This window comes from Mobula birostris, chromosome 7 (assembly GCF_030028105.1).
Source record: "Mobula birostris isolate sMobBir1 chromosome 7, sMobBir1.hap1, whole genome shotgun sequence".
NCBI classification, from domain to species: domain Eukaryota; kingdom Metazoa; phylum Chordata; class Chondrichthyes; order Myliobatiformes; family Myliobatidae; genus Mobula; species Mobula birostris.
In genome coordinates this window covers 32,317,506-32,344,594 of record NC_092376.1, presented here as the reverse complement: position 1 = coordinate 32,344,594, position 27,089 = coordinate 32,317,506, and the positions used below count along the sequence as shown (strand labels likewise).

Genomic DNA, 27,089 nt, shown 5'->3' with positions numbered 1-27,089 from the left:
GGGATTGTGCTGGGACTATTTGGATACAGTATTTCTTTTAAAGACCAAGCTAGCATAATGAGCTCCTTCACTATATAAAATGGTTCAAAAAAAAAGAAAGACCAAAAATATATTTTGCATTACTTAGCATCTAATTTTTTAAACGGCCTGTCAATAGCAATAATTTGGGTTCATGTTCATTTAATCTAGTAGAATATCCCAAGTCTATTTATGGGGTTCTAGCAAACAAAATTTGATAGATTAAACGAGGGTCTGTTGCATTGCAGCTTTTTGAAGAGATGTATCTTGGTGGTAAGATTGCCACTTCTTCCGATCACATTTCCTATATAGAGAAGGGAAATCGTGCATAAAACAAGAAGTCACTCTTAATCAACTTTTCGTGCGTGTCAGAAAAAGACAGACAGCCTCATTCTCTCGGAACTGTTGTGCAAGCCTATGATGCCTTGCCGACAATGGGCCTATCTCGGTGCTGGACCGGTTTCCCTTTGGGAGGCCACGGTTGTATTTGGGTGAGGGACGGTTTTCCGGTGAGGTGGCCGCCTGCCTGTTGTTAGGTTCGGGGCTTGGTTTCTGTGGAGGGGGATGACCGACAGCAGAGTAGAAGTGGCGGTCCCGGTCCCGGTCCCGGAGCCAGGCGCCGGCGGGGCCCCGCAGAGCAACAACAACCCGCTGGCCAGGAAGCTGAATAAAATTCTGGAGACCCGGCTGGACAACGACAAGGTGGGTGAGGCCGGTACCGGAGCACTGCCATCGATGTACAGTATTTATAAAATAAAACCCTCCCCACCTTAAATCCCAACACATTTCTTTTGTAACTTCAAGTCCTGGTCACATTAAAGAATTGTCACACTTTTTTGCACCTGCGGCGTGTTGAAAATGAAATCTGCAACGAATAATCAGCCCAATTCTTGAAAATAGAGATAGTAAAAAATTAGAAGTGAAAACAAAAAATGGTTCTTTAAGTTAGACAGCATCTGTGACAAAACAAAACAGTATTTCAGGTCCTGAACCATTCGTGAAATCTGTTTTCTTTCCACTGACGTTGCCTGACCTGAGTATTACAAGCATTGTCTGCAGTTATCTGTTCAGATAGATTGCCTTCGAAATTGTAATCTTCTTTAAGTTGAGATATTTGAACCTGGGTTTAAAACGTTACTCCTACTCAGAAATGAACAACGTTTGGGGGTGACTGGTTCTTTGATCAGTCACACTTCCCCGAAATAAGACTATACCAAGGTTTTGTCAAGTTCAGCTTGAATGTGTCTGTCACAGAGTTGTTTTGTCCTTCTTTCTCCAAACGTTGGAGTACTGACACTTCTCAATCCTAATTACCTGCCCCGTGTTATCCTGCTGAGTGAAGGTAATCTTGGCCAGCTTTTCACCACCTTCAACTGTCTCCCCTTTTTGTTGCTCTGTATTAAATGCAAGGAATTTGTGATTGCTTTTAGCAGTAGGATCCAGCCCTGCTTATTTAGTTTCTTCTTCCTTTGCTACCTACCTGGCAGCATGGTAATGTTGTGCTTAACACAAGAGACAGTGATTACTGTTGTCTGTAGGTGGTTTGTGTGTTCTCCTTCTGACTGTGAGTTTCCTGTGGGGGAGGGGGCTCATAGTTTCCTCCCACATTCCAAAGAGGCTATGTGGCTGCCAGAAGTGTGGCAACACCTGCAGGCTGCCTCCAGCACAATCCTCAATGATCTGATTGTATGTTTTGATGTACATGTGACAAATAAGGCCAATGTCTTATGCAACATCACATGATTCATTCTTATTCCCTTCCTACCCTACATGATCGTTCATCTCCTTTTCCAGAAAGCATATGCCTTTCTAATATTGTTCCATTTTTGTCAGCTACTGCCTGACCACTTTATAAAAATAAATCCTTAAATTCTTTTACTTCACAAAGTATCACAGCATAACAATATTTTATTCCCTTTGAAAAGCTCTAATTGTGTTATTGCCTTCCAACTCTTTGGCCACCTTTGCAATTGAATCTCTCCAATCAGGTTTCTGTCACTGCAACACACACAAAATGCTGGAGGAACTCAGCAGGCCAGGCAGCATCTATGGAAATTGAATTGACTTTATTACTTACATTCTTCATATACATGAGGGGAAAAAATCTTTATGTTATGTCTCTGCTCAAATGTGCATTATAGTAATTTATAATCAATATTATGTACGACAGGATAATCAATATAACATAGAAATACAGATGTGTCACCATGAATTAATCAATCTGATGCCCTGGTGCAAGAAGCTGTCCCAGAGCCTGTTTTTATGCTTTTATGCTGTGGTACTGTTTCACAGATGTTAACAGCTGGAATAGTTTGTGGTTGGAGTGACTCGGGCGTCCAATGATCCTTTGGGCCCTTTTTATACACCTGGCTTTGTAAATGTCCTGAATAGTAGTAAGTTCACATTTACAGATGCGCTGGGCTGTCAGCACCACTCTCTGCAGAGTCCTACGTCTAAGGGAAGTACAGTTCCCGTATCAGGCAGTGATGCAGCCAGGCGGGATGCCCTCAATCGTGCCCCTGTAGAAAGTTTTTAGAATTTGGGGGTCCATACCAAACTTCTTCAACCATCTAAGGTGAAAGAGGTGCTATTGTGCCTTTTTCAGCACACATCCGGTATGTACAGACCACATGAGATCCTCTGTGATGTGTATGCTGAGGAACTTAAATCTGTTTACCCTCTCAACCCCAGATCCATTGATGTCAATAGGGGTTAGCCTGTCTCCAGTCCTCCTGTAGTCCACAACCAGCTCCTTTGTTTTTGCAACATTGAAGGAGAGGTGGTTTTCTTGACACAACTATGACTTCTTCTCTGTAGGCTGCCTCATTATTATTTGGGATTAAGCCAATCAGTGTAGTGTCATCAGCAAATTTAATTAACAGATTGGAGCTGTGGGTACACAGTCATGGGTATACAGAGAGTAATGGAGGGGGCTTAGGACACAGCCCTGAGGGGCACAGTCAACATTTTGAGATGAAACCCTTCAGCAGGACTGGAAAAAAAAGCTGAGTAGATTTGAAAGGTGGGGGGAGGGAAGAGTGAAACACCAGGTGATAGGTGAAACTTGGAGGGGGAGGGATGAAACAAAGAGCTGGGAAGTTGATTGGTGAAAGAGACAGAAGGCAGTGGAAGAAAAGAAGGTGGGGAGGGGAAGCACCAGAGGGAGGCGATGGGCTGGCAAGGAGATAACGTGGAGAGGGACAAGGGGATGGGAAATAGTGGGAGCATTATTGAAAGTTTGAGAAATCAACGTTCATGTCATCAGGTTGGAGGCTACTCAAACAGAATATAAGGTGTTGTTCCTCCTACCTAAGTGTGGCCTTATCCCGACAGTGGAGGAGACCATGGGTGGACATATCAGAATGGGAATGGGAAGTGGAATTAAAATGGGTGGCCACTGGGAGATTCCGCTTGTTCTGGTGGATGGAGCGTTGATGCTCGGCGAAGCAGTCTCCCTATCTATGTCAGGTCTCACTGATATACAAGAGGCCACACCGGAAGCACCAGCAGACTCAGGTGAAATTTTGCTGCACCTGGAAGGACCATGTGGGGCCCTGAATGGTAGTGAGGGAGAATGTGTGGGGGCAGGTGAAGCGCTTGTTCCGCTTGCAAGGATAAGTGCCAGGAGGGAGATTAGTGAGGAGGGATGAATGGACAAGGGAGTCGCGTAGGGAGCGATCCCTGCAGAAAGCAGAAAGTGGTGGGGGGGGAGAGGAAAAGTTGTGTTTGGTAGTGGGATCCAGTTTGGGGTGGCGGAAGTTTCGGAGAGTCATGTGCTGGACACGGAGGCTGGTGGTGTGGTAGGTGAGGACAAGAGGAACTCTATCTCTGGTAGCATGGCGGGAGGATGGGGGTAAGAATAGACATGCGTGAAATGGAAGAGATGCGGTTGAGGGCTGTGTTGATGGTGGAGGAAGGGAAGTCCCTTTCATTGAAAAAGGAGGACATCTCCTTCGTTCTAGAATGAAAAACCTCATCCTGAGAGCAGATGCAGTGGAGACGGAGGAATTGAGAGAAGGAGATGGCGTCTTTACAAGTAGCAGGGTCAGGCGAGTTATAGTCCAGGTAGCTGTGAGAGTCCGTCGGTTTATAATAGAGATCGAATGGATAAGCTGTCTCTGGAGATAGAGACAGTGAGACCGAGAAAGGGAAGGGAGGTGTCAGAAATGAACCAGGTGAATTTGAGAGCCTGGTGGAAGTTGGGGGCATAGTTGATGAAACCGACAAGTTCAGCATGGGCGCAGGAAGCAGCATCGATGCTACATCAACGACTGCATAGGAAAAGTGCAGGACGCTCGCCAGTGTAGGCTTGGAACATAGACTCTTCCACGTAGCCGACAAACAGGCAGGCATATCTGGGACCCGTGCGAGTGCCCTTCGGTTTGAAGGAAGTGGGAGGAGCCAAAGGAGAAATTATTTAGAGCGAGAACAAGTTCTGCTAGGTGGAGCAGAGTGGTGGTGGAGGGGAACTGGTTGGGTCTGGTGTCCAGAAAGAAACAGAGTTTTGAGCCCTTCCTGGTGGGGGATGGAGGTGCATTTGGACTGGACATCCATAGTGAAAATAAGATGCTGGGGGCCAGGGAACCTGAAATCCTTAAAAAGATCAAGAGAGTGTGATGAAGATGGGGTGGGTCTGTACCAGGGGGGATAAAACATAGTCGAGGTAGGTATGAGTTCAGTGGGGCAGGAACAAGCTGAAACAATGGGTCTACCTGGACAAGCAGGTTTGTGGATCGTGACCAGAGTTTTTTTTTATTTGTTCACCGATACAGTGTGGAACAGGCTCTTCTGGCCAAACAAGCCACCCCTCAGTTCACCTATTTAACCCTAGCGGAATCCCAGGACAATTTACAGTCACCAATTAACCCACTAACTGATATGTCTTTGGACTGTGGGAGGAAACTGGAGCACCCAGAGGAAACTCATGCAGTCATGGGCGGAATGTACAAACCCCTTATAGATTATATATGCATTTGAACTCTGAAATCTGACGTCCCGGGCTGTAATAGCGTCACGGTAACCACTGTGTTACTGTGGTGTCCACCACAACCGCCATGTTACCATGGCTTTCTCTAGAAATGGCTTTATTTCCAGTACTTGTGCTCCCTTAAATACTTGTGATTTTTCAACACCTACACAATGCCCTGGGTGAAATCACTTGCGGACGTGGGATTAGTTTCCACATGTCGATGATTCCACAATCGACTTATATCTACTCTTTTATCTCTTTTATTGTGGGAATTTTGTGATTCCTTTTCTGAGATGTGAGATTCTGGCAGGAGTCACAATATTCTGTAGTTAATCATGAGCAAGATTAGCGTCAGTTTCTGCATAACAAACTTCCTATATTTGTTTGGATCGGTCTCAGGGGGCACTGACTTTCAGTTCTAAATGGAGTATTTTTCTCTTCCCCTTTTTTTCTCATATTGTCTCCTGGTTCTTTGGGATCTGGAATTTGAAATACCTTGTCCTATATGCTTTGCCTTTTATGGCGTGGCCTTCACTATCTCACGAGCTTTCTCACCTTGACATCTCGTCCTCCCCCATGTATTCTAATCTTTAATTTTAGCTTTTTATGTATTCCATTACTGCATTAAGGAAATTATGGAGACCTCAATTTCTTCCACACACCCCTTGGCACTCTATCCTCTTAAAGATATCTGTTAAAAACTTAGACCGTTTCTATAATCTCTGCTGAGACATCTTTTGGCATGTTTTGTTTTCTTGTGCATATCTTGGTATACTTTCTCTTACTTGTAGACAACAAAAAGCAAAGAAAAGAAAGCTTACAGTTATCCCTGGCTACAGGAATTGGAGATTGGAAGATTACTGATGTTGTTCCATTGTTTAACGAGGCAGAAAAGAATAAGATTCAAGATCATTTAATGTCATTTCCAGTATATAAGTGTAAAGGAGAACGAAATAATTTGTACTCTGGATCTAATGCAGCAGGAAAAAAAATACAAGACAAAGAACACAATAATAAAACAATAAACATAAGTATCTAAGATAAGGTGACTTTGACAAGAAATGATAAAGTAGTGGTGGTGGGTGGGTTAGTGAGTGGAGGTGTTGATCAGGCTTACTGCATGGGGAGAGTAACTGTTTATGAGTCTGGTAGCAGAGTAATCATAATTCAGTTGCTTTTCTTTCAGTGGACAGTAAATTATTGGAATCTTTTCTCAAGGACATTGATTTACTAATTGATTTTTGGAGCAGGTAACAAGGAAGGGCATTGGGAGCATAGTAGACAATGTTGTCGATGAATTTAGCTCACGTTTAAATTATAACACAGTAACACACACAAAATGCTGGAGGTGCTCAGCAGGTCTGGCAGCATCTATCAAAAGGAATAAATAGTCAAAGTTTCAGGCCAAGACCCTTCATCAGGGCTGGAAAGGAAGGGGAAAGAAGGTGGGTGGAGGGACGGTGTACAATCTTGAAGGTGATAGGTGAAGCCAGGTGAGGGGGAAGATGGGAGGTTAGGGGAGAGGGAATGAAGTGAGAAGGCGAGAGGTGAAAGATGGAAAAGATAATGGATGAAAAAGAAGGAATCTGAGAGAAGAGTGGTGAATCTGTGGAATTCTTTGCCACAGGAAACAGTTGAGGCCAGTTCATTGGCTATATTTAAGAGGGAGGCCCTTGTGGCTAAAGGGATCAGGGGGTATGGAGAGAAGGCAGGTACAGGGTTCTGAGTTGGATGATCAGCCGTGATCGTACTGAATGGCAGTGCAGGCTTGAAGGGCTGAATGGCCTACTGCACCTATTTTCTATGTTTCTAAGAGTACACCATGGGAGGAGGAGGGGCACCAGAGGGAGGCGAGGAGATGAGAAGGGTACGAGGGTGCGCAGGATTGGGAGTGGAAAAAAGAGAGAAGGGGGAGGGGGTAGAAATGACCAGAAGTAAGAATAATTAATGTTCATGCCGTCATATTGGAGGCTACCCAGATGCAATATGAGGTGGTGATTCTCCAGCATGAGAATAGCCTCATTGTGGCAGCAGAGGAGGTCATGGACTGACATATCAGATTGGGAAGTAGAATTAAAATGGTGGCCACCAGGAAATCCTGCCTGTTGTGGACAAAGCGAAGGTGTTTCCAATTTTCACCGGGTCTCACCAGTACAGAGAAGGCTGCACCAGGAGCACTGGATGCAGTAGATGACCCTGACAGACTTACAGGTGAAGTGTTGCCTCACTGAGAAGGACTGTTTGGGGTCCTGAATGGAGGTGAAGGGGAAACTGTAGCACTTGTCCTGCTTACAGGGGTAAGTGTCAAGAGGAAGGTCATTGGGAAGGTACAAATGGACAAGGGAGTCAGGGAGAGAGTGATTCCTATGGAGAGTGGTGGGGGGTTTGTGGAAGAGAGGGTGTCACGTACCCCGTGACGGGAATAAAGAACCAGCAGAGATGGAAAACACTTTGGAGTCCAGTATTGCTATTAACTAATAATATTTATTAGTAACTACGCAATACAGTAATATAAATGTAGATAAATCAAACAGGTTAGCAATGATTTTATTTTTATATATATGTCAGTATATCAGTGAGTGTGGAAATATATGTATGAAAAACAAAGCTTCTTTAAGTCTAGGGGTAAAAAGATACAGTCTTATGATGATGAGTAAAGTTGAGTTCAGTTCAGTTCGTGGTATTGGGTGGAGTAGTGACAGACAGAGAGAGAGAGAGAGAGAGGGAGAGACTTGAGTCTTCAGGTAAGCTGACACCGTCGACCTTCTCGTTATCCTTCGAAATCCTTTAAAAGTCACCGACTGTGACTTTAGCAAAGCAGACTGGTTTCCTGTGGTGGAGCTATCCCCCAGGCGAGGGTGGACACATGGACAACTCCCCAACAGTCAACCCCTTTCCTCTTTTCACTGCAAGAGCGATGGATCGATCCGCCTGATCAATCCTCCAAAACCTACTTTTCCTGCGGGCACAACAATGCTCAATTCAGTGTCCAAAACATGTGTCTGAGGTCTATCATCTGACCTCCTATTTTATCTTCCGGTGCTGAGCATCAACTGTCACTCAAATAACTCCTCCTTCCTCTCTCTGTGTAAGGAATGCAAGCAGGCGACTGTCCTTGAGAAGTATCAACAACCTGTCGAAAATCATAACATCCAGTGTCCATTAAATAACGCCCCCGGTCACCACAGCAACTTACGAGGTGCTCGGTGCCATCTCCAACTCAGCAGAAATCCAAAAGTTAACCAGTTTTTTCTCATTCCTTAAAGTGACAGTCCAACAGTTAGTTTTCGTCTCTCTCTCTCTTCAAAACAAGATATCGATGTTAAATAACTCTCTCTCTCTCTTTTCAAAAGCAGGGTAATTCAGGACCCCATCACAAGGGAAAGATGTGTTTAGGGTAGGATCTGTTGAAAATGGTGGAAGTTATTAAGAATGATATGCTGGATGTGGAGGTGGTAGGTTAGTATATGGGGAACTCTGTCCCTGCTATGGTGGTGGGAAGATGGGGTGAGGGTGGATGTTGGGGAAATGAGGAAGTTGCTGGTGAGGGGAGCATCAATGGTAGAGGAAGCGATACCCCATTCTTTGAAGAAGGGGACATTTCAGATATCCTGGAATGGAAAGTTTCATCCTGAGAACAGATACTGTGCAGATGGAGGAACTCGGAAGAAGGAATAACATTTTTACAGGTGACAGGATGGGAAGAGGTATGGTCAAGATAGACATGAAAATCAGTAAGTTTATAAAAGATTTCAGTAGACAATTTGTCTCCAGAGATTGAGAAAGGGGAGAGAGGTATCAGAGAAGGACCTAGTGAACTTGAGGACAGGGTAGAAGTTGGAGGCAAAGTTGATTGAAATTATGACATGGTCTGCATAGATTTTAGCAAGACTTGTGACATGGTTCTGCATTATAGGCTGGTCAAATAAACAAGTACATAGAGTCCAAGAGTGTGTAAAAAGTTGTATCTAAAATTGATAGCAAGAGAAGGGTTATCATAGAAAAATGTTGTTATGACCATTTGGCCTGCACAAAAGCTAATACAAAACATGTTTTTTTGTGTGTTTTTATTCATGTTTTGAATTTTGGTGTTGAATTGACTGATTTTCTGTACTATTGGATATTATCTATGTTAATACCATGACACACATTTATATCATGTTTTTCTGTTTGTTAAATAATCCCTTTGTCAATTTTCCACTGAACCCAATGAGTTTAAAGGCACTGTGGGAAATGGCTCCCATGTAAGTTCATTTATTATTGTTACAGAGAAAAATTTTCTTTTGCATCTTACCAATACAGATCATTTCATCATATCTGTACTTTGAGGTAATACAAGGGAAGACATTAACAGAGTGCAGACTGAAGCATTACAGTTACCAAGAAAATGCAGTGCACATAAGCAGTAAGGTGCAAGGCCATAACAAAATTGGTTGTGAGGTCAAGAGTCCATGTTATTATACTAGGGCACTGTTCACTAGGCATACAACAGTGGATAGAAGCTGTACTTGACTTTGGTGGTTCATACTTCAGGCTTTTGTTTCTCCTGGCTGATGGGAGAGGGAAAAAGTGAGAAAGTTAGGGTTCGGTGGGGTCTCTGATTATGTTGGCTGCTTTACTGAGGCAACGAGAAATGTAGACAGAAGGAAGGCTGGTTTCCGTGATGTTCTGAGCTGTGATGCATTGCTTCTATGGAACATTTATTAAAAAAAACACTGAAGGTCAAAGGGGGCATGCCAAACTTCATTATCCTTCTGAGGAAATAAAGGTGCTGGTGTGCTTTCCTGGCCATCATGCCTTCTTGGTTGGACCAGGACAAGCTAATGGAGATATTTACTTCTGGGAACTTGAACCTCTGAATCTTAGTGCCGTCGATGTAAACAGGAGTATGTGCACTGCTCCCTACTTTCTGAAGTTAATGACCAGCTCTTTTGTTTTGGTGACATGAAGGGAGAGATTATTGTCATGGCATCATGCCACTAGGCTGTCTATCTCATTCCTGTATTCTGACTTATCATTATATGAGGTGTAGCCCACTACAGTGATATCATCTGCAAACTTGTAGACCAGAGTTAGTGTAGGATCTGGCCATGCAGTCTGAGTGCAGAGGGAGTAGAGTAAGGGGCTGAGGACGTGGGCTTGTGGAGCACCAGTATTGAAGATAATCGTGGCAGAGGTTTTGTGCTCTGTTGCTCAGGAGATCAATGATCCAGCTACAAGGGGAAGGTAAAGAACCTCAGGTTTGGAGATGAGTTTGGTTGGATTTATAGTTTAGAATTTTGAGTTGTAGTCAATAATCAATAGTCTAACATAGGTGTCTTGACTGTCTAGATATTCCAGAAATGAGTGTAGGGCCAGTGAGATGATACCCACCACAGACAGTTTGAATGTTAGGCAAATTGCAATGGATTGATGTTGTCTGCGAAGCTGAAGTTGATGTGTGCCATGACACTTCATGATAGTGGTTGTCAGAGACACCAGGCACGAGTCATTTAGACTTGTTACTGCATTTTTCATTGGTACTGGAGTGATAGTGGTCTACTTAAAGCAGGTAGGAACTTCAGGTTGAATTAAGGAGAGGTTAACATTCTTTACAAGTATCCCCATCAATTGGTTTGCATAGGATCTAAGGAAGTGGCCGGGGCAATATCTGGGCCAGCTGCTTTCTGTAGGTTTAAAGGAAGACAAGTTCAAAGGGAAGATAAGCACTGGTGGCAAGGTGAGATAAAAAGGTGTGTGTGAAATATCACTTAGTGAGCCAGATGATGAATTATTGTGATTTCTGATTAGCTGAAGAGCAAATTATTAGAGTTATACTGGAAATTGAGAATATATTGTTAGCTAAGTACCCTCAAGATTCAATATTGTTTAATATCATTTCCAGCACACAAGTGAAAAGGAGAATGAAATAATTGTTACTCCAGATCTGATGCAGCACAAAATATGAGATAAAGAACACAATAATAAAAAACAAAAAAAAAATACCTAAGGCAACTTGTATACATAAATTTATTGCATGTTGATAAAGTAATGCTAGCACAGAAATGGTGACTGACAGGAAATGGTAAGGGTTGGTGTGGGGTGGATTAGTAGGTGGAGGTGTTGATCAGCCTTACTGCTTGGGGACAGTAACTGTTTTTGAGTCTGGTGCTCCTTGCATGGCTGATTCATAGCCTCCACACTGATGGGAGTGGGACAAACAGTCCTTAGCACGGTGGGTTGGATCCTTCATGATGTTACAGGCCACCTTCTTTGATAGCATGTAGGCTGGTGCCAGTGATGCGTTGGCAGTTTTGACTACCTGTTGTAGAGCTTTCTCTCCACTGCAGTGCAATTTCAGTACCATGCAGTGATGCAGCGTGTTATGATGCTCTCTACTGTACGTCGGTAGAAGAGACAAGTATAGATGTGCATAGTCCAGCTCTCCTCAGAAAGTAGAGGCATTGGTAAGCTTTTCCTGATTGTGTAGAATGTGTTCTAGGACCATGAGAGGTTGTGTAAATTGTGCTCTCCCAGGAGTTTGAAACTGCTCTGCTGCTAATGAAAAGAGGGCTGTGAGTGGTGCAAGTTCTCCTAAGTTGATAACCATCTCCTTTGTTTTGACATTTGAAGAGGGTATTTGCCTGGCACCAAGCCTTGAGCTCTTCCACCTTCTCTTTGTAGGACATCCCATTGTTGTTGCTGACGAGCCCCACTATTGGCATGTTATTGCCGAACTTGACAATGTGATTACTTGGGTGTTTGGCTATACCGTCATGTGTGAGCAGAGTAGACAGCAATGCAGGCTCAGCACTCAGCCCTGGGAGGCACCCACATTGAGGATGAGGAGGAGGGAGGAGCAGCTGTGCATCCAGTCTGTCCGAGGTATGGTTGGGAAGTCCAACACCAAGTTGCACAGTGGCATATTTAGGCTGAGAAGGTGGAGTTGTTCACCAAGGACTGTGAAACTATAGTGTTGAATGCTGAACTGAAATGCAGAAACGGCATTCTGACATAAATACCCTTGTTTTTTAGGTGTATCTGGGCCAGGTGCATGTTAGATGCTATGGCATCTGTCAGTAAGCATATTGGTGAGCGTCCAGTGTGGCGGGGGGGATCTGAGGACAGAAAGCCATGGAAGAAGGAAAAGGGGGAGGAGCACTATAGGGAGGAGATGGGCAGGTAAGGAGATAACGTGAGAGAAGAAAATGGGAATGGGGAATGGTGAGGGGGGCATTACAGGAAGTTCAAGAAATCAAAGTTTATGCCATCAGGTTGGAGGCCACCCGGACGGAGTATAAGGTGTTGCTCCTCCAACCTGAGTGTGGCCTTGTCGCTACAGTAGAGGACGCCATGGACTGACATGTCGGAATGGGAAGTGGAATTAAAATGGGTGGCCACTGGGAGATCCCACTTTATCTGGCGGCTGGAGTGTAGGTGTTCCGCAAAGCAGTCTCCCAATCTACGTTGGGTCTCACTGATATACAGGAGGCCACTAGTTATGCAAGGAAAAACACCGTCGACCGTACAAATGGCACCTCTCTTCCAGATGCTCTAAACAGCTTTTATACATGCTTCGAGTCTTGCAACACATCACCAGCCACAAAAGCTATCCCCCTCCCTGTTGAGCAGCCACAGTTAGTAACAGCAGCAGACACAAGAAGGACTCTGCAGAGAGTCAACCCCTGTAAGGTGGCCAGGTCCAGACAACATCCCAGGACAAGTACTCTGAGAGTGTATACACCATCTCACTGATGTCTTCATGGACATCTTCAACACTTCACTCATCCAAGCTACACACAAAACGCTGGAGGATCTCAGCAGGCCAGGCAGCATCTATGGAAAAGAGTAAACAGTCAATGTTTCATGCCATCAGGACTGGGGAAAAAAAGATGAGCAGTCAGTTAGAAGGTGGAGGGAGGCGAGGAAGAAACACAAGGTGATCGGTAGAAATGGGCGGCAGGGGAGGGGTGAAGTAAACAGCTGGGAAGTTGATTGGTGACAATGACTAGACACTCGTGTTTTGGATGCATAGTTCACCTTCAGCCACCTGCATACCATCTGTTATCTCAAGACAGTCCAGAGATTTACTGTAAGGCCATCTTGGTCCTTGTATGTAACATTTTTGGTGTATCTTGATTTAAATAATTAGGATACTCCAGTTTATTAAATTTAAATATGAATTTATCCTGAAAAAATAAACATCTGTGTAAAGTCAATGAGATCCTTATTGTTTAGTTCCAACAAGGTATATATGGAGTCTCTGCAATACCTTTATTTGTCGTAGTGATTCACAGCACTTAATTTTTAAGGAATTTCCCAAGGAAAAAACAACTCGTCAGATTCATGACAGTTTTTCTCTTAAGGTATTCTCATTCTCATTTCTCAGAGGGTCTTAGTTTTGACAAACTCATTTCCACAGCTATTCATGTCAATTTCTCAAGATGTGGAAAGTAATCTATCTGTAAAGTATCAGAAGTTATAATGCTCTTGTGTAACAAAGATATTCTCTCTGTTGCTGAAATTGTATGATTGAAGTTTAGATGAAACAAAGTTCTTCATTTAAATTGCAACTTATGAGAACCTTAATATCAAAGTAAACCAAACAAAATTTACAGCTTTGGGTCTTTAGATCTGTCATATATGAATAAAATGCTGCTCTATAGTGCATTCATCGTTTATTTTTCACGGTTCATTATATTTATGGAACATCAAGTTGTGGTATCTCATTGATTTATGGAAGCTTTTTGACAATTTCTTATAAAAGGGCGTGATAGTTAACTCTTCAGCTTATAATTTACAGTATCTAGAAGTGTATAGTCTAAATACATTTGCTATTAAACAATAAGACAAAATATGCCTCTTTTATCCATAGGATATGCTGGAGGCTCTTAAAGCCTTGTCAGTGTTCTTCACTGAAAATAGTTTGCGCACAAGGAGAAATCTGCGAGGTGACATAGAGAGGCGTAGCTTGTCGATTAATGAAGAATTTGTACGCGTGTTCAAAGAAGTCAAAGAGGTACAGTATGTATTTAAATTTAAGGTATCTGAAATGTTGATGCCATTTTAATTGTTGGATAATTGTAAAGTAAGCAATTGCTAAGGAACAAAATATAGCAAACAAAGTAAATACAATAGCTTATATTTTATCAACAGAAAGTTTAAGTTAGCAATGTTCTTTTGGAAATTATATTAGTTTTCAACAAGATTGCTTAATGGAGTTTGTGCTGGTGATATAGTTCATCTGGATGGAGATGAACTGCATTTCTAACACAAGACGATCAGGCCTGTGCTTACAGTTTTCAAACTGATGATCATAATGAAGAACTTACAAATGCTTGATGGTATGGAAATGGCTTTCAGTCGATTAAAAACCTTATAGTAATTTAAACTCTCTCTTTAGCATAATTAAGATTCGAGCAATTCCATTATTTTCATTTAATTAAATAGTCTGTCAGATACCTCAGAACATTCATCCTAAATGCACATTTCACCAATTTACATCATCTACTTCCATGTGCATTTTGAAGCAATAAAATGGATTTGTCTTACAGAAAGGAAATGGACACGCAGAAAGTGGCTGAAGCAAATTATGTAGATACATTGAAAGAGACAGTGGATAATCAACAGAGGGAAAAAAATAAAAAATACACTGATAGAGTTAGATATCGAAAGGCTTGATTTGATTATCAATGAGCACATGAACTGTTTCTCTTCTGAAAATCTTGTGTAATTTTGTCTAAAAGAATCTGGAATAAGTTTTTCATGGTGTAACAAGTAAATTCAAAGTATATTAAGTTTCTAATTGGGAAAAAAAACACTTTTTTAACTTCACAAACAAGAAGTAATTTAAAGTATATTTATTATTGCACACTGAAAAAAAACCATAATTTTAAAAAAAAATTTCACAACATTTAAAAATGTAATTTCTCATAGGCCCTTGAGAGTGTTCATGAAGATGTCCAAGCAATGAGTGCCTGCTGTCAGGATATGACCAGTCGTTTAAAGGTAAAGAGTGAGAAACCTTTATCTTTCACAGAAAATGTGAAAATATGGGTGGATTAATATTATAAAAAGTCGATATGGAAAAATCTAATTCTTCTGACTTGTATTAACTCAGCTGTTGTTGTATTATATGAAGCTGTATTAACTTCAAAAAAAGTGCACTTTGCTGTTTTGTGGCTAGAGATAGGATTGAAAGATGCCTTACCTTATCCCATAAACAGGACTGATAAATCAAAGCATAAGATTATTCTATGCCCGCCTGCAAGTAATAAAGAAGTATATTCATTGTGAACCCTATCCATCATACTAAAGCTTTTAAATCTTAAAAACAAATTTAAACTTCAGAAGCAAATAAGTTCAGAGCATCTTTGGGAAATCAAACAGGCCCTTAAAAGGGCGGATGGAAAAAGCGGGGAACATAACAACGAGGAGGAACCTATCGTTATCGCCTGTCTTCCCTATATTTCCATGGTTTCTGGAAGGATCGCCAGAATCCTGAAGAAGCACCAGGTTATTTCCACCCATACACCTGTAAAGAAGCTCAAATCACAGCTTATGTGAGTCAAAGATGACCTGGGATTCACGTCGGCTGGTGTTTACAGGATTCTCTGTGAATGCGGAACAAAGTATATTGGCCAGTTGGAACACACGGTGGAAACCTGCATCAAGGAGCACAGGAGACGTATCCGTTTGGATTAGCTGGAGAAATTGGTGGTAGCAGAACATTGACTTCAATGGCACAAAACTACTGTGCCTTGCCAATGGCTTCTGGGACTTCCTGGTAAAAGAAGCCATTGAAATAAAACTAGAGGAAAAAACTTTTAACAAAGACGAAGGTCTTGCTCTAAGTAAGAACTGGCAATCGATTGTAAACAAGTTGAAAGAGTGGAAACCTGATTGGATGAGACTAACAAATCGAGAGGGACGGACTACAGGACTATAAATACCACCAGGCTAGACATGCTCAGGCATCATTCCTGATGAAGGTGTCACCGAAACGCCGGTTATAATTGTTATCTGTAACCTGACTAGAAGCCCGAGAAGAGCTTATTCCTCATATACACCAGGAAAGCATTAGATCCTTTTTGAAAGTTTCATTGTTAATAACTTTGTGGGCAGTTGATTCCCTGGGATGGACTCAGAAAGGAGAGATTTAGGAGTGGAAGGCATGTTACACTTTATAATGTTGACACTAGTCAAATTCCACAGGATGAATTTTGCTTTTTCGCTCTTTTTCCAGCTAGCAAAGGAACAGACAGAAGATCTAATTATCAAAACTACGAAGCTACAATCTGAAAAGTAAGTATTGTGCATTATTTTTGGTTTCGGTTATCATGGGAGCTATTGGGTTGGGTTCAGTCACTTTAAAGACATGTTCTGCATTACCTAATTGGATTGCTGTAAATGTCTTATAACAGATTGTAGTCTAATTTAATTTTTTTTTTGAACCTTGGATGTTGGTCACCTTTAATAACAAACAAAAGTTAGTGATGTTAAGTTATGTTTACATCAAAGTGCCACTGTAGATGTCAGTCTTCACTGATTCTGGTTCCATAAATTGAATGGCATGCTAGTTGTGGTCTAACTTTGGGTAGAAAGGATTCATTTCTTTGGAAGTATTAGTAGTAGAGCTGGAGCCACTATCTGCTGCAATTTTTTTTCTGGCACTGGTCGTTAGAAAGACAGTTGCTGGAATGCTGAAGCATATTTACAAAGTAACACACAATTTCATAGTAATAGTTTGGGCAAGAGAATACTAATGGCTTGTTTAGACTGCCTTTAAAATCGCTTAAGAGTTCAATTCATATGATTATGAACCAGTAGTTCTAGCAGCTTTATAGCTAGGAAATGCAACACAGATGTTTAAGAAAGATGGACAGAGGGAAGAAAATGGAGGAAATTATACACTAGTTCATTTGACATCTATTCCTGGTACAATACTGGAATCCATCAAGAAGGATGTGCTAACAAGCACTTAAAGTTATAAGGTTATTACTTAGTCATTGCCCGTTTTTCCGCTGGCATTTATAGCAGTAATGGAAGTTCACCATCTCAGGCGGTGTTCAGGGCTTCTTTCATCAGATCAGTTTCTCTCAGTCTTCCTCTCAGTTTTCACTACTGTCAGTAATACAAGTCCCAGGTGGAGACTCAGGAATACCGTCATAGTCAGATGTAGAAGGATTCTTCATTGCTCTTTCTGTAATAATTTTGTTTTACCAGTCAGAGTTGTTAGCCCTGAGCTGAACCCCACAACCTGGAAGACTGATGGGCCACTCTTGTCTGGCCTCTACTCTTTGACCTGTTTGGCATGGGTGTTGTGACCAATAACCAACATAACTCTCCAGGTCATTGAGGCATGCAAGCTTCCAAACCCAACGACAAGATCTTGGTCCTGTTGGAGATATAAAGTTATTAGGTAGTCTTAAATCCGTTGCTTGAATTTTGCTTGGTTTGTAGTCAAAATACATTTGCATTATAGTTATACTATAGAATCAATTATGATCTACATTTGTTGCAACTTATGGATAACAAATCCTGTGTTTCAAGCTGTGGAAAATCTGGCAGATGTTCTGTAGGAGTTATACAAGATCTATTGTTCTGCCCAGTATAGAAATAAATTATATCTATTTGCTGTTTCTGTGGACATTTTTCATCTTCCAAATGTCAGTTCTTAAAATTTAAGTGATAGTCTTGTCATAGAGGGATAGGAAATTGAGAAGATTTCTCTGGTGACATATTGTAACCATTAAATTCAGTGGCAAATAAATAAATAAATATACTCACTCATGGTTTGTTTCATCAGGTTTTGTGAAGCAGCTTAAAGCTCGTAATCTGCAGATAATCAGAGCTGCTCTAGCTCACGGTACTATAGATAATTATTTCCTTTAATGCAGTTGTCAAATACTGTTTATGTTTGTTAATGCTAAACTCAGGCTCTATTCTAAAGAAGATAAGCTGCTGGAAATGATTGTATAGATGGCTGAATTGTGTATTAACAAATAGCTTTCTGAGAATTTAACAGAAAAAAACCCATTTATCCTGTAACATTAGTAAATGTGTCCCTTTCTGACACGCTGTGTTGCTACCTGCTGATTTTCTGCATTACTGATTTTCTTGTTGGTATTGAACTGACAGTAATTTAAATTGCAAGCACAATATCAATGCTTTTGGATATGCAATTAATTTGAAAATGTGGAAGTAACAGTAGTCACTTAAGTGCAGTGAAATTTCATGCTCTTTGTATGGGGGTTTTAGATCAGATGGTTTTGGACATGTGTATTCAACTGTGCATTAGTGGGAGAAAGTCAGAAACTAAAATGTTTAAGTTGCTGTTTTCTAATAGTGTGATCTCCAAATAATACACAATTTTGAGGAAAAACCCGCAATATGGGTCCAGACTCCCTTGTTAGGAACTGTGTGGCATGAATGTTAGTGCTGCTTATCGGCCGTCATCTGAGTGTTTTTAAGAAACTGCTGTATTTGTGTATTCACCGAAATGCAGTGAAACAACGTGCCTGCATTGGCATTTCAACTTGACATATGACTCTATTCCGCACAGATAGAAACTTCCTGTCAGTGAAATCCAAAAGTGGTCGATTTCGTGTGTACATTAACAAAGGTTGGTGCACAAACTTATCTGTTATTAGTAGTCACTGTCCTGGGGCAATTGAACATCTTATAATTAAATGCCAGCCATATTACTTGCTCAGTGAGTATATTGTCGTGAATAGGCAGAGACTAAAAACCACAACATCAGTGGTGAGGACCAAGAAGGTATGTATGGTCAAGGGAGGCAGAGCAGTGCTTACAGGACTGCTTTTAGTCAGTGGACTGGACAATAGTCAGGGATTCATCTTTGAGTCTGAATGAATATGCCACAGTTGTCACTGACTTCATCAAGACCTGTGTGGATGAGTGTGTGCCTTTGAGAACATACCAGACATACTCAAGCCAATAGCTGTGGATGAACCATAAGATTCATAGTCTGCTGAGGGCTAGATCTGTGGCATTCAAGAGCAGTAAACCAGAAGTATACAATAAGTCTAGGTTTGGCCTATGGAACACCATATTAAGTGTAAAAATGTTAGAGACAGAATTGGAAGCACGTCAACTCGGTGATAGGGTCTGCAGGCCATTACGTTCTACAAAGCGAAACCTAACATCATGACTAGCTGTGATGCTTCACTCCCTAATGAGCTCAAATCCTATTATGCATGCTTTGAAAGGGAGAATCAAACTGCATTTGTGTGAATTCCTGAAGTATTTGGTGACTCTGTGTTCTTTCTCGGAGGCTGACATCAGAATGTCTTTCAAGAGGGTGAACCCTTGCAAGGTGACAGGCCCTGATGATTTACCTGGTATGGGTCTGAAAAACTTTGCCAACCAACTGCAGGAGAGTTCAGGGATATCTTCAATCTCTCACTACAGCTGGAGGTTCTTACCTGCTTCAAAAGGGCGACAATCATACCATTGCCCAACAACAGCAGTGTGAGCTGCCTCATTGACTATTGCCTGGTTCAGTAGTTCCATTTCATATCAGGGAATGTATACAGTATACAACTTGAAAATCTTACTCTTCAGACATTTATGAAACAGTAGAAGACCCCAAAGAATGATTGACAGAAAAAAGTTAGAACCCCAAAGCCCCCCATTCCTCCCAAGCACAAGCAACTGTGAAGCATCAACTCTCCCCTTCCCCCCTTTTTCTAGCAGGAAGCATCAGTGCCCACCACCCACCAAGCAGTCAGTAGGAAAACTCCATAGGGCCTATGATCTGCTGTCCAACAAAAAGCTGCAGTCTAGAACCCAGCACTTTGACGTGTCACACACACACACACACACACACACGCACACCCCCTCTCTCCCTCTGTCCCTCTCTTTTCACACCAAGAGGGAGACCAACAGATCGCTGTTTTAATGTTGTAATCTAAAGCAACACTTATTCGAGCACACCCAACTCAAGAACCAGCAGACTCTTCTCTCCCCATTGAGAGCGAGAGAGAGATTGAGAGTGATTGCCTGAATGCAGAGGCCTCCAACAGCCACACACTGTCTCGATGTTCTAATCTCTGTGACACTCCAATTGGTGACACCAGTGAGGAATTGAGTCTTCCACAGAGACCACCCTAGGCCCCACCCGTGGTCCCTGAAGGTGCAAATCTTCCATACCACTGCTGAAGATATCAAAAACACTCTGGAAATAGGAACCTACCAACAGAAAGAACTGCAGTTTGAGTACAGCTGTAGATCATGGACTCCGACAGAATGCCAGCCACCTAGAAAAGGACGAAGAGACATTAAAGGGAAGAATATAAGCTGTTTCGCAGATGAGCTTGAAAAAGTTGCCCTCTGGCACTACCTTAGCCCCTCCCATCCCAATAGCACCTCCTCCTCATTGAGGATCAACACTGGTCACCTCAAGAATGCATGCTTGGCCCACTGCTTAGTTTACTGTCTCTTCACCCATGGTTGTGTGACTGGGAACAGCTCGAACACCATCCATAAATTTGCTGAAGACACAACTATGTTGGCAAAATTTCTGATGGTGATGAGGTATACAGGAGCAAAATAGATCGACTGCTTGAGTAGTGTTGCAGCAACAATCTTGCACTCAACATCAGCAAGACCAAGGAATTGAGTGTGGACTTCAGGAAGGGGAAGTCAAGGGAACACTCACCAATCCTCATCAAGGGGTCAGAAGTGGAAAAGGGTGAGCAGTTCAAAGTTCCTGGGTGTCAACATCTCTGAGCATCTATCCTAGACCCAACATATTGATGCAATTACAAAGAAAGCATGACAGTGGTTGTATTTCATTAGGAGTTTGAGGAGAATTGGTATGTTACCAAAGATACTCACAAATTTCTACAGATGTACAGTGGAGAGCATTCTAACTGGTTGCATCACCACCTGGTATGGAGGGTCCACTGCACAGGATTGGAAAAAGCTGCAACAAGTTGTAAACTCTGCCAGCTTCATCATGGGCACCAGCCTCCCCACCATTCATGATACCTTAAAAAAGAGATAGCTCAAAAAGGCGGCATCCATTATTAAGGACTCCATCACCCACAACATGCCCTCTTCTCTAAAAGTTAGAAAATAGACAGTATATTGCTACTGACACTTCGTGTGGTGAAAACTGCCCAGCGGATTATGGGCACCCAGTTGCCCATCATTGAGAACATCTACCATAAATGCTGCCTGGGCAGGGCAAAAAGCATGATCAGGGATGCATCTCACCCTAACCATGGACTTCTTACTCTTCTCCCATCCGGTGGGCGCTACAGGAGCCTCCACTCCCGCACCAGCAGGCACAGGAAGAGCTTCTTCCCTGAGGCTATGACACTGCTGAACCTCTCATCACAGCGCTAAGCAGTATTGCATCCGTATTGTACTGTCTCACCTCAGTACTTCTATATTTGTGTGCTGTAGCACTTTTTTTATTTGCAGTTATCTTGTAAATAACACTAATCTTTGCATTTCTGGTCAGATGGCTTTGTATCTGTACTCGGCACAATGACAATAAAGTTGAATCTAACCTAATCTAATACATGATGAGACCCAGGTGGTGTCAGGGAGTTCAGTATCCCTGGGGGAAGAAGCTGTTTCCCATCCTAACCATTCTTGTCCTAATGCTATGGTACCTCTTGCCTGATGGTAGGAGGTCAAAAAGATTTTAGGACAGATAGGAGGGATCACAAACAGCCCCACATGTGTAACACTCTTGATGAATATCTCTAATGGGTGGAAGAGAGATTCTGATGATCATCTCAGTGTTCCTCACAATCCTTTGTAGGGACTTGTAATCGGATGCCTTGCAATTCTCATACCAGAAGCTGATGCAATTTGTCAGGACATTCTTGATGGTGCCCTTGTAAAAATTGTTTAGAATGGGGAGGAGGAACCTTCACTCACCTCAGCCATGGATACGCTGCTGTGTTTTGAGGTGGTGTTGAGGGACCAGGTGAGATCATCTGGTATGTGCACTTCCAGGAACTTTGTGCTTCTAACTCTGTTGATGGAGGAGCCATGTATGTGCAGTAGGGAGTGGTCAGCTGCACCTTCCTAAAGCCCACAGTCATCTCTTTGGTCTTGTCCACGTTGAGACTCAAGTTCTTGTGTTTGCATCATTCTACCAGCTGCTTTACCTCCTCTCTGTATGCTGTCTCATCGCTGTATCATCAGTGAACTTGATGATCCGGTTTGAATTGGATCTAGCCATGCAGTCTTGTGGTCCTGGGGAGCACCACTGCTTAGCGTAATAGAGCAAGAGATGTTTCTGCTCACACGAATTTAATACGTTACCAATGGATTTGTTTTTCAAACCTTTTCTAAGATACTTTCAACTCCTAAGTGTATTGGAGCCAGAATATCTTTTCCATGTTCATAGCTAATCTTGCTACACTCTTCTGCCTCTAGATTGTTTTATTCTCACATTGATAGTGACGTAGAAAGCATAGATACTTGCTGTTATTTTTAATTATAGATAGATATTTTAGTGATCCTAGGAAAAGATTTTTCTGTCCTATGCTTACTTTGCTGCTTGCGTATCATGTTTCTGGGATCATGCTCTCTGATACTAAAATGCATTTTTTAATATAAGTGCAAAAGGGAGAAACATGAAATTGGAACCTAAAGTGGTTGGTGACAAAAACAGAGGAATAGGAAGGCTTGGAACTGGTTATCCTTCTTCCTGCTATATCATTGATGCTGAAATCAATTCCAACATCCCATTGTTGCTCTGATTCTAAGTGGTATACCAGGAAATTTGTTGTCTAAATGGCTTAGTTCAGTTTTGAACAGAACACTGCCACTGGCCAATGTTTCTAATAAGTTAAATGCATTTTAATGGTTTGTGAAGTAATCAGTCTTTGTTTTAAATTTATCTACAGGATGTGAGCACACCTGCTCATCCTTGTTTGCCTGTGAGAAAGTGGTGGTGATCTGCCTTCTTAAACCTTCTTGGACTTGTACTAAAAGGGAAAAAAAATGCTTGGCATGTTGGACGTCCTTCACTGACGAAATTAAAGTAAAGTTTCTTGGTCATGTTTTGTTAAACTTAAAGCCCGTAATAGTCAATTAATTTGACTTTTGAAGGGCATTTGTGGTTTCTATATAGGTGAATGCGGCAACATTTGAACAAAGAAACACTTTAGAGATTTTAAATATTTGGAAATATAAAAGATGACTTTATAAATAAGTGTGTTTTCATATTGTTGGCTTAAATTTAAATATTGGCCAGAACATTGGAAGAACTACTTGTTCTTTGAGAAGTGCCACCTTAATAGGGAGGTAGGTTGTAGTTTTAAAATATTACATGGCAGGGGTCCCCAACCTTTTTTGCACCGCAGACCAGTTTAATATTGACAATATTTTTGAGGATGCAACTATGAAAATGGACAAGGGAGAGCCAGTGGATGTAGTGTACCTGGACTTTCAGAAAGCCTTTGATAAAGTCCCACATTAGAGATTAGTGAGCAAAATTAGGGCACATGGCATTGGGGGCAGAGTACTGACATGGATTGAAAATCGGCTGGCTGACGGAAAACAAAGAGTACCGATTAATGGATCCCTTTCGGAATGGCAGGCAGTGACCAGTGGGGTACCGCAGGGTTCAGTGCTGGGACCGCAGCTGTTTACAATATATACTAATGATTTAGATGAGGGTATTAAAAGTAACATTAGCAAATTTGCCAATGACACAAAGCTGGATGGCAGTGTGAAATGTGAGGAGGATGTTATGAGAATGCAGGGTGACTTGGACAGGCTGGATGAGTGGGTGGGTGAGTGGGCAGATGCAGTTTAATGTGGATAAATGTGAGGTTATCCACTTTGGTGGTAAGAACAGGAAGGCAGATTATTATCTAAATGGAGTCAAGTTAGGAAAAGGGGAAGTACAACGAGATCCAGCTGTTCTTGTACATCAGTCACTGAAAGCAAGCATGCAAATACAGCAGGCAGTGAAGAAAGCTAATGGCATGCTGGCCTTCATAACAAGGGGAATTGAGTATAAGAGCAAAGAGGTCCTTCTGTAGCCGTACAGGGCCCTGATGAGACCACACCTGGAGTACTGTGTGCAGTTTTGGTCTCCAAATTTGAGGAAGGACATTCTTGCTATTGAGGGAGTGCAACGTAGGTTCACAAGGTTAATTCCCGGGATGACAGGATTGTCATATGTCGAAAGATTGGAGCGACTGGCTTGTATACTCTGAAATTTAGAAGGCTGCGAGGGGATCTTATTGAAACATATAAGATTATTAAGGGTTTAGACATGCTGGAGGCAGAAAGCATGTTCCCGCTGATGGGTGAGTCCAGAACCAGAGGCCACAGTTTAAGAATTAGGGGTAGGCCATTTAGAACGGAGTTGAGGAAAAACCTTTTCACCCAGAGAGTGGTGGATATATGGAATGCTCTGCCCTGGAAGGCTGTGGAGGCCAAGTCTCTGGATGCTTTCAAAAAAGAGATGGATAGAGCTCTTAAAGATAGCAGAATCAAAGGTTATGGGGATAAGGCAGGAACTGGATACTGATAGTCGATGATCAGCCATGATCACAGTGAATGGCGGTGCTGGCTCGAAGGGCCGAATTGCCTACTCCTGCACCTCTTGTCTATTGTCTATAATATTGTTGCGGACCGGCCGATGGGGGCGCTATTAATCATGACCAGAATGTAGGTGATAAGTCAACTATAAGTCACTTATCAGTGGCTAATACACTCAATTTTGTTTCTAAAAGAGCTTATCTAACGAATTTAATATTAAACACACAGCGCAAATTTTCCTTGCGTGAATATAGTGATAAGTCAATTATAAGTCATAAAGGCACATGTCCATGGCAGTAGGCAGAATCAATTCTTTAGCCTTAGCAATATGGTTAGCCACTAAGTACGGCGCTCTCAGAGCAGCAGCATTTGTGGAGGTGGTGGCTCTCAGCACTTGCTTCTGTTCCGCTTGCTCATGTTTTTTTCTGCTCAAAAACTTAACGGGTTCGTCTTTCAGTGCAGGGTGCTTGGACTGAAGGTGCCAAAGCAGTTTTGAGGGCTTCATTGCCTCATTAGACAGCTTGTCTCCACATATCACACACGGGGCTTGGAGCGTGCGAGTCACCGGTCGCAATAAAGCCATATTTTATGTACGACTCATGGTATTTTCTGTTGAAGTAAGCTTTCTTTTTTTGCAGTCTCAGCCTCAGCTGTCTGTGCGTTATCATCATCGTTAGGCCTTTTATGTCCCCTTCCTTCTCTTCCAAAGAAACTCTCAAGTAACGTTTGTTTTTTATTCATTGAGTAGTTGTAGGTTAATGACCAACTGATGTCCTCGCATGGGTAATGACCTCGTGTGCGTTCAAGTTCAACAGTGGGCGTGACAGGGAATGAGGAAGGGTGCAGATGACTCATCTCATTTCCTCGCGGCCCAGTAGCACATGCTTTGCGGCCCAGTTGTTGGGGACCACTGTTATATGGCATTCCCTCACTATAGGATTAATATCTCAAAGACTATTTGACTTGGAGCTTGTTAACTAATTTAGCCAATATATTATAAAACTTTTTAAAAAGATTTACAAATACAAAACACAATAAGTTTTAAACATAGTTAACTTTAAGTTGTGAGTTGTTTTGAATGATGGAACAGAATCAAGATCTGGCAAATGTGCCTACAGGTTTGTATCACTGTGATTAATCAGTACAGGAATTTATTTGATCAGGGGCTTTAATTCTTTCCACTTGGCTTCATAACATCTGCAATCAGTAACCAATTGGAATAGTCCCAAATCAACAAGCATTGGAAAGCTCATTAACCCTCTAGCTTAGTAAGCTGAAGACTGAATAAAATCCAACACCAATGCTGTATGTACTAATGAGGCAGGCTGGAGAAATTCAGCAAATTATTGAGTTTGCCTTAGCACTTGACTGAGTTCTAATCTTTAATCAGTGATGCTTTAGTCTCAGCTTGCCTTTCTTGGCTTTTTCTGGAACATAAATGCATCCTTCCACCTTTCCCAGAGGATAGTAATATCTTTGATTTCCAGGAGCATGACCATATCCTTCCTCCATTTCCAGAAGGATATATGCACTCATCAGGTATGTATAGAATAACTGCACCATACTGCCATTGGCACTGACTTGAATCCCTGGGCATTGTGTTTCCCCTTTACAGCCAGTTAAAATGACAATTGTTTGGGAACAATATTGTTTACTATTTCTGGGTATAGCTATTTAATTGAGTTTACCTTTTAATCAAAAATAAAATTATGTTTGTACTTTTTAGGTTTCATAGTAGTTTGGTAATGCATTCAATGTGCCTCATTATAGGAAGGATGTAGAAACCATAGAGAGTATGCAGAGGAGATTTACCAGGATGCTGCTTGGTATCGGTTGGGTGAGCCAGGGTTTTTCCCTTTGGAGTGAAGAAGGATAAAAAGTGACTTGATAGAGGTGTAGAAGATGATAGGAGGCATAGATAGAATGGATAGCCAGAGACTTTTCCCCGGGGTGGAATTGTCTAGTATGAGACAGAATAATTTTAGTGATTGGAGGAAAATATGGGGGAGGGGCGGGATGTCAGAAGTAAGTTTTTTTTTGAGTGGTAAGTGGGTGGAATGCGCTGCCAGGGGTAATGGTAGACATAGAAATATGAGGGGCATTTATGACACTCTTAGATAGGCATATGGATGTTAGAAGAATGGAGGGTTATGTAGGAGGGAGGGGTAGATTGATCTTAAGAGTAGGTTAAAAGGTTGATACAACATCGTTGGCTGATGGCCTGTACTGTAGTGTTCTATGCTATTGAACGTTGTTTTCACAGAGCTACTTTCTCTGTTCCAATGCTGAATTGTTCGTTGGCCATTATTTGCTCTACAGTCTTTTTCATTGATAATGTCTCTGTCTAGATAAAATTATTCACTTAGAATAACGAGTAGCTGGTGAGGGTTTTGTGGATCTAGGTGATATTTAAGTACTATAAGCATTCAAAATATACTATGTTTATAGCAATGTTATCAAATCCAGACAGGCAATTTATCCTGTTCCTGTTTATTATCTAAACCTCCATATTTTTGTTGGCTGAATTCCTGTTGTTATTCACCTCCTTTGAAAGTTATCAGGGACTCTTTAAAAAATGATT

General features: G+C 41.8%; 1 protein-coding gene across 1 annotated transcript in view; it reads left to right on the top strand.

Annotated features, from left to right (window-relative positions):
* Window positions 1–447: 447 nt before the first annotated feature.
* cog6 (component of oligomeric golgi complex 6) overlaps window positions 448–27,089 on the top strand; it is an 88,592-nt gene continuing 61,950 nt past the window's right edge. Inside the window, exons 1-4 of the mRNA XM_072262859.1 lie at window positions 448–720; window positions 13,842–13,985; window positions 14,903–14,974; window positions 16,212–16,270. Coding sequence (XP_072118960.1) covers window positions 583–720; window positions 13,842–13,985; window positions 14,903–14,974; window positions 16,212–16,270 — 413 coding nt within the window. The 5' untranslated portion in view covers window positions 448–582. The remainder of the gene's footprint in view (window positions 721–13,841; window positions 13,986–14,902; window positions 14,975–16,211; window positions 16,271–27,089) is intronic.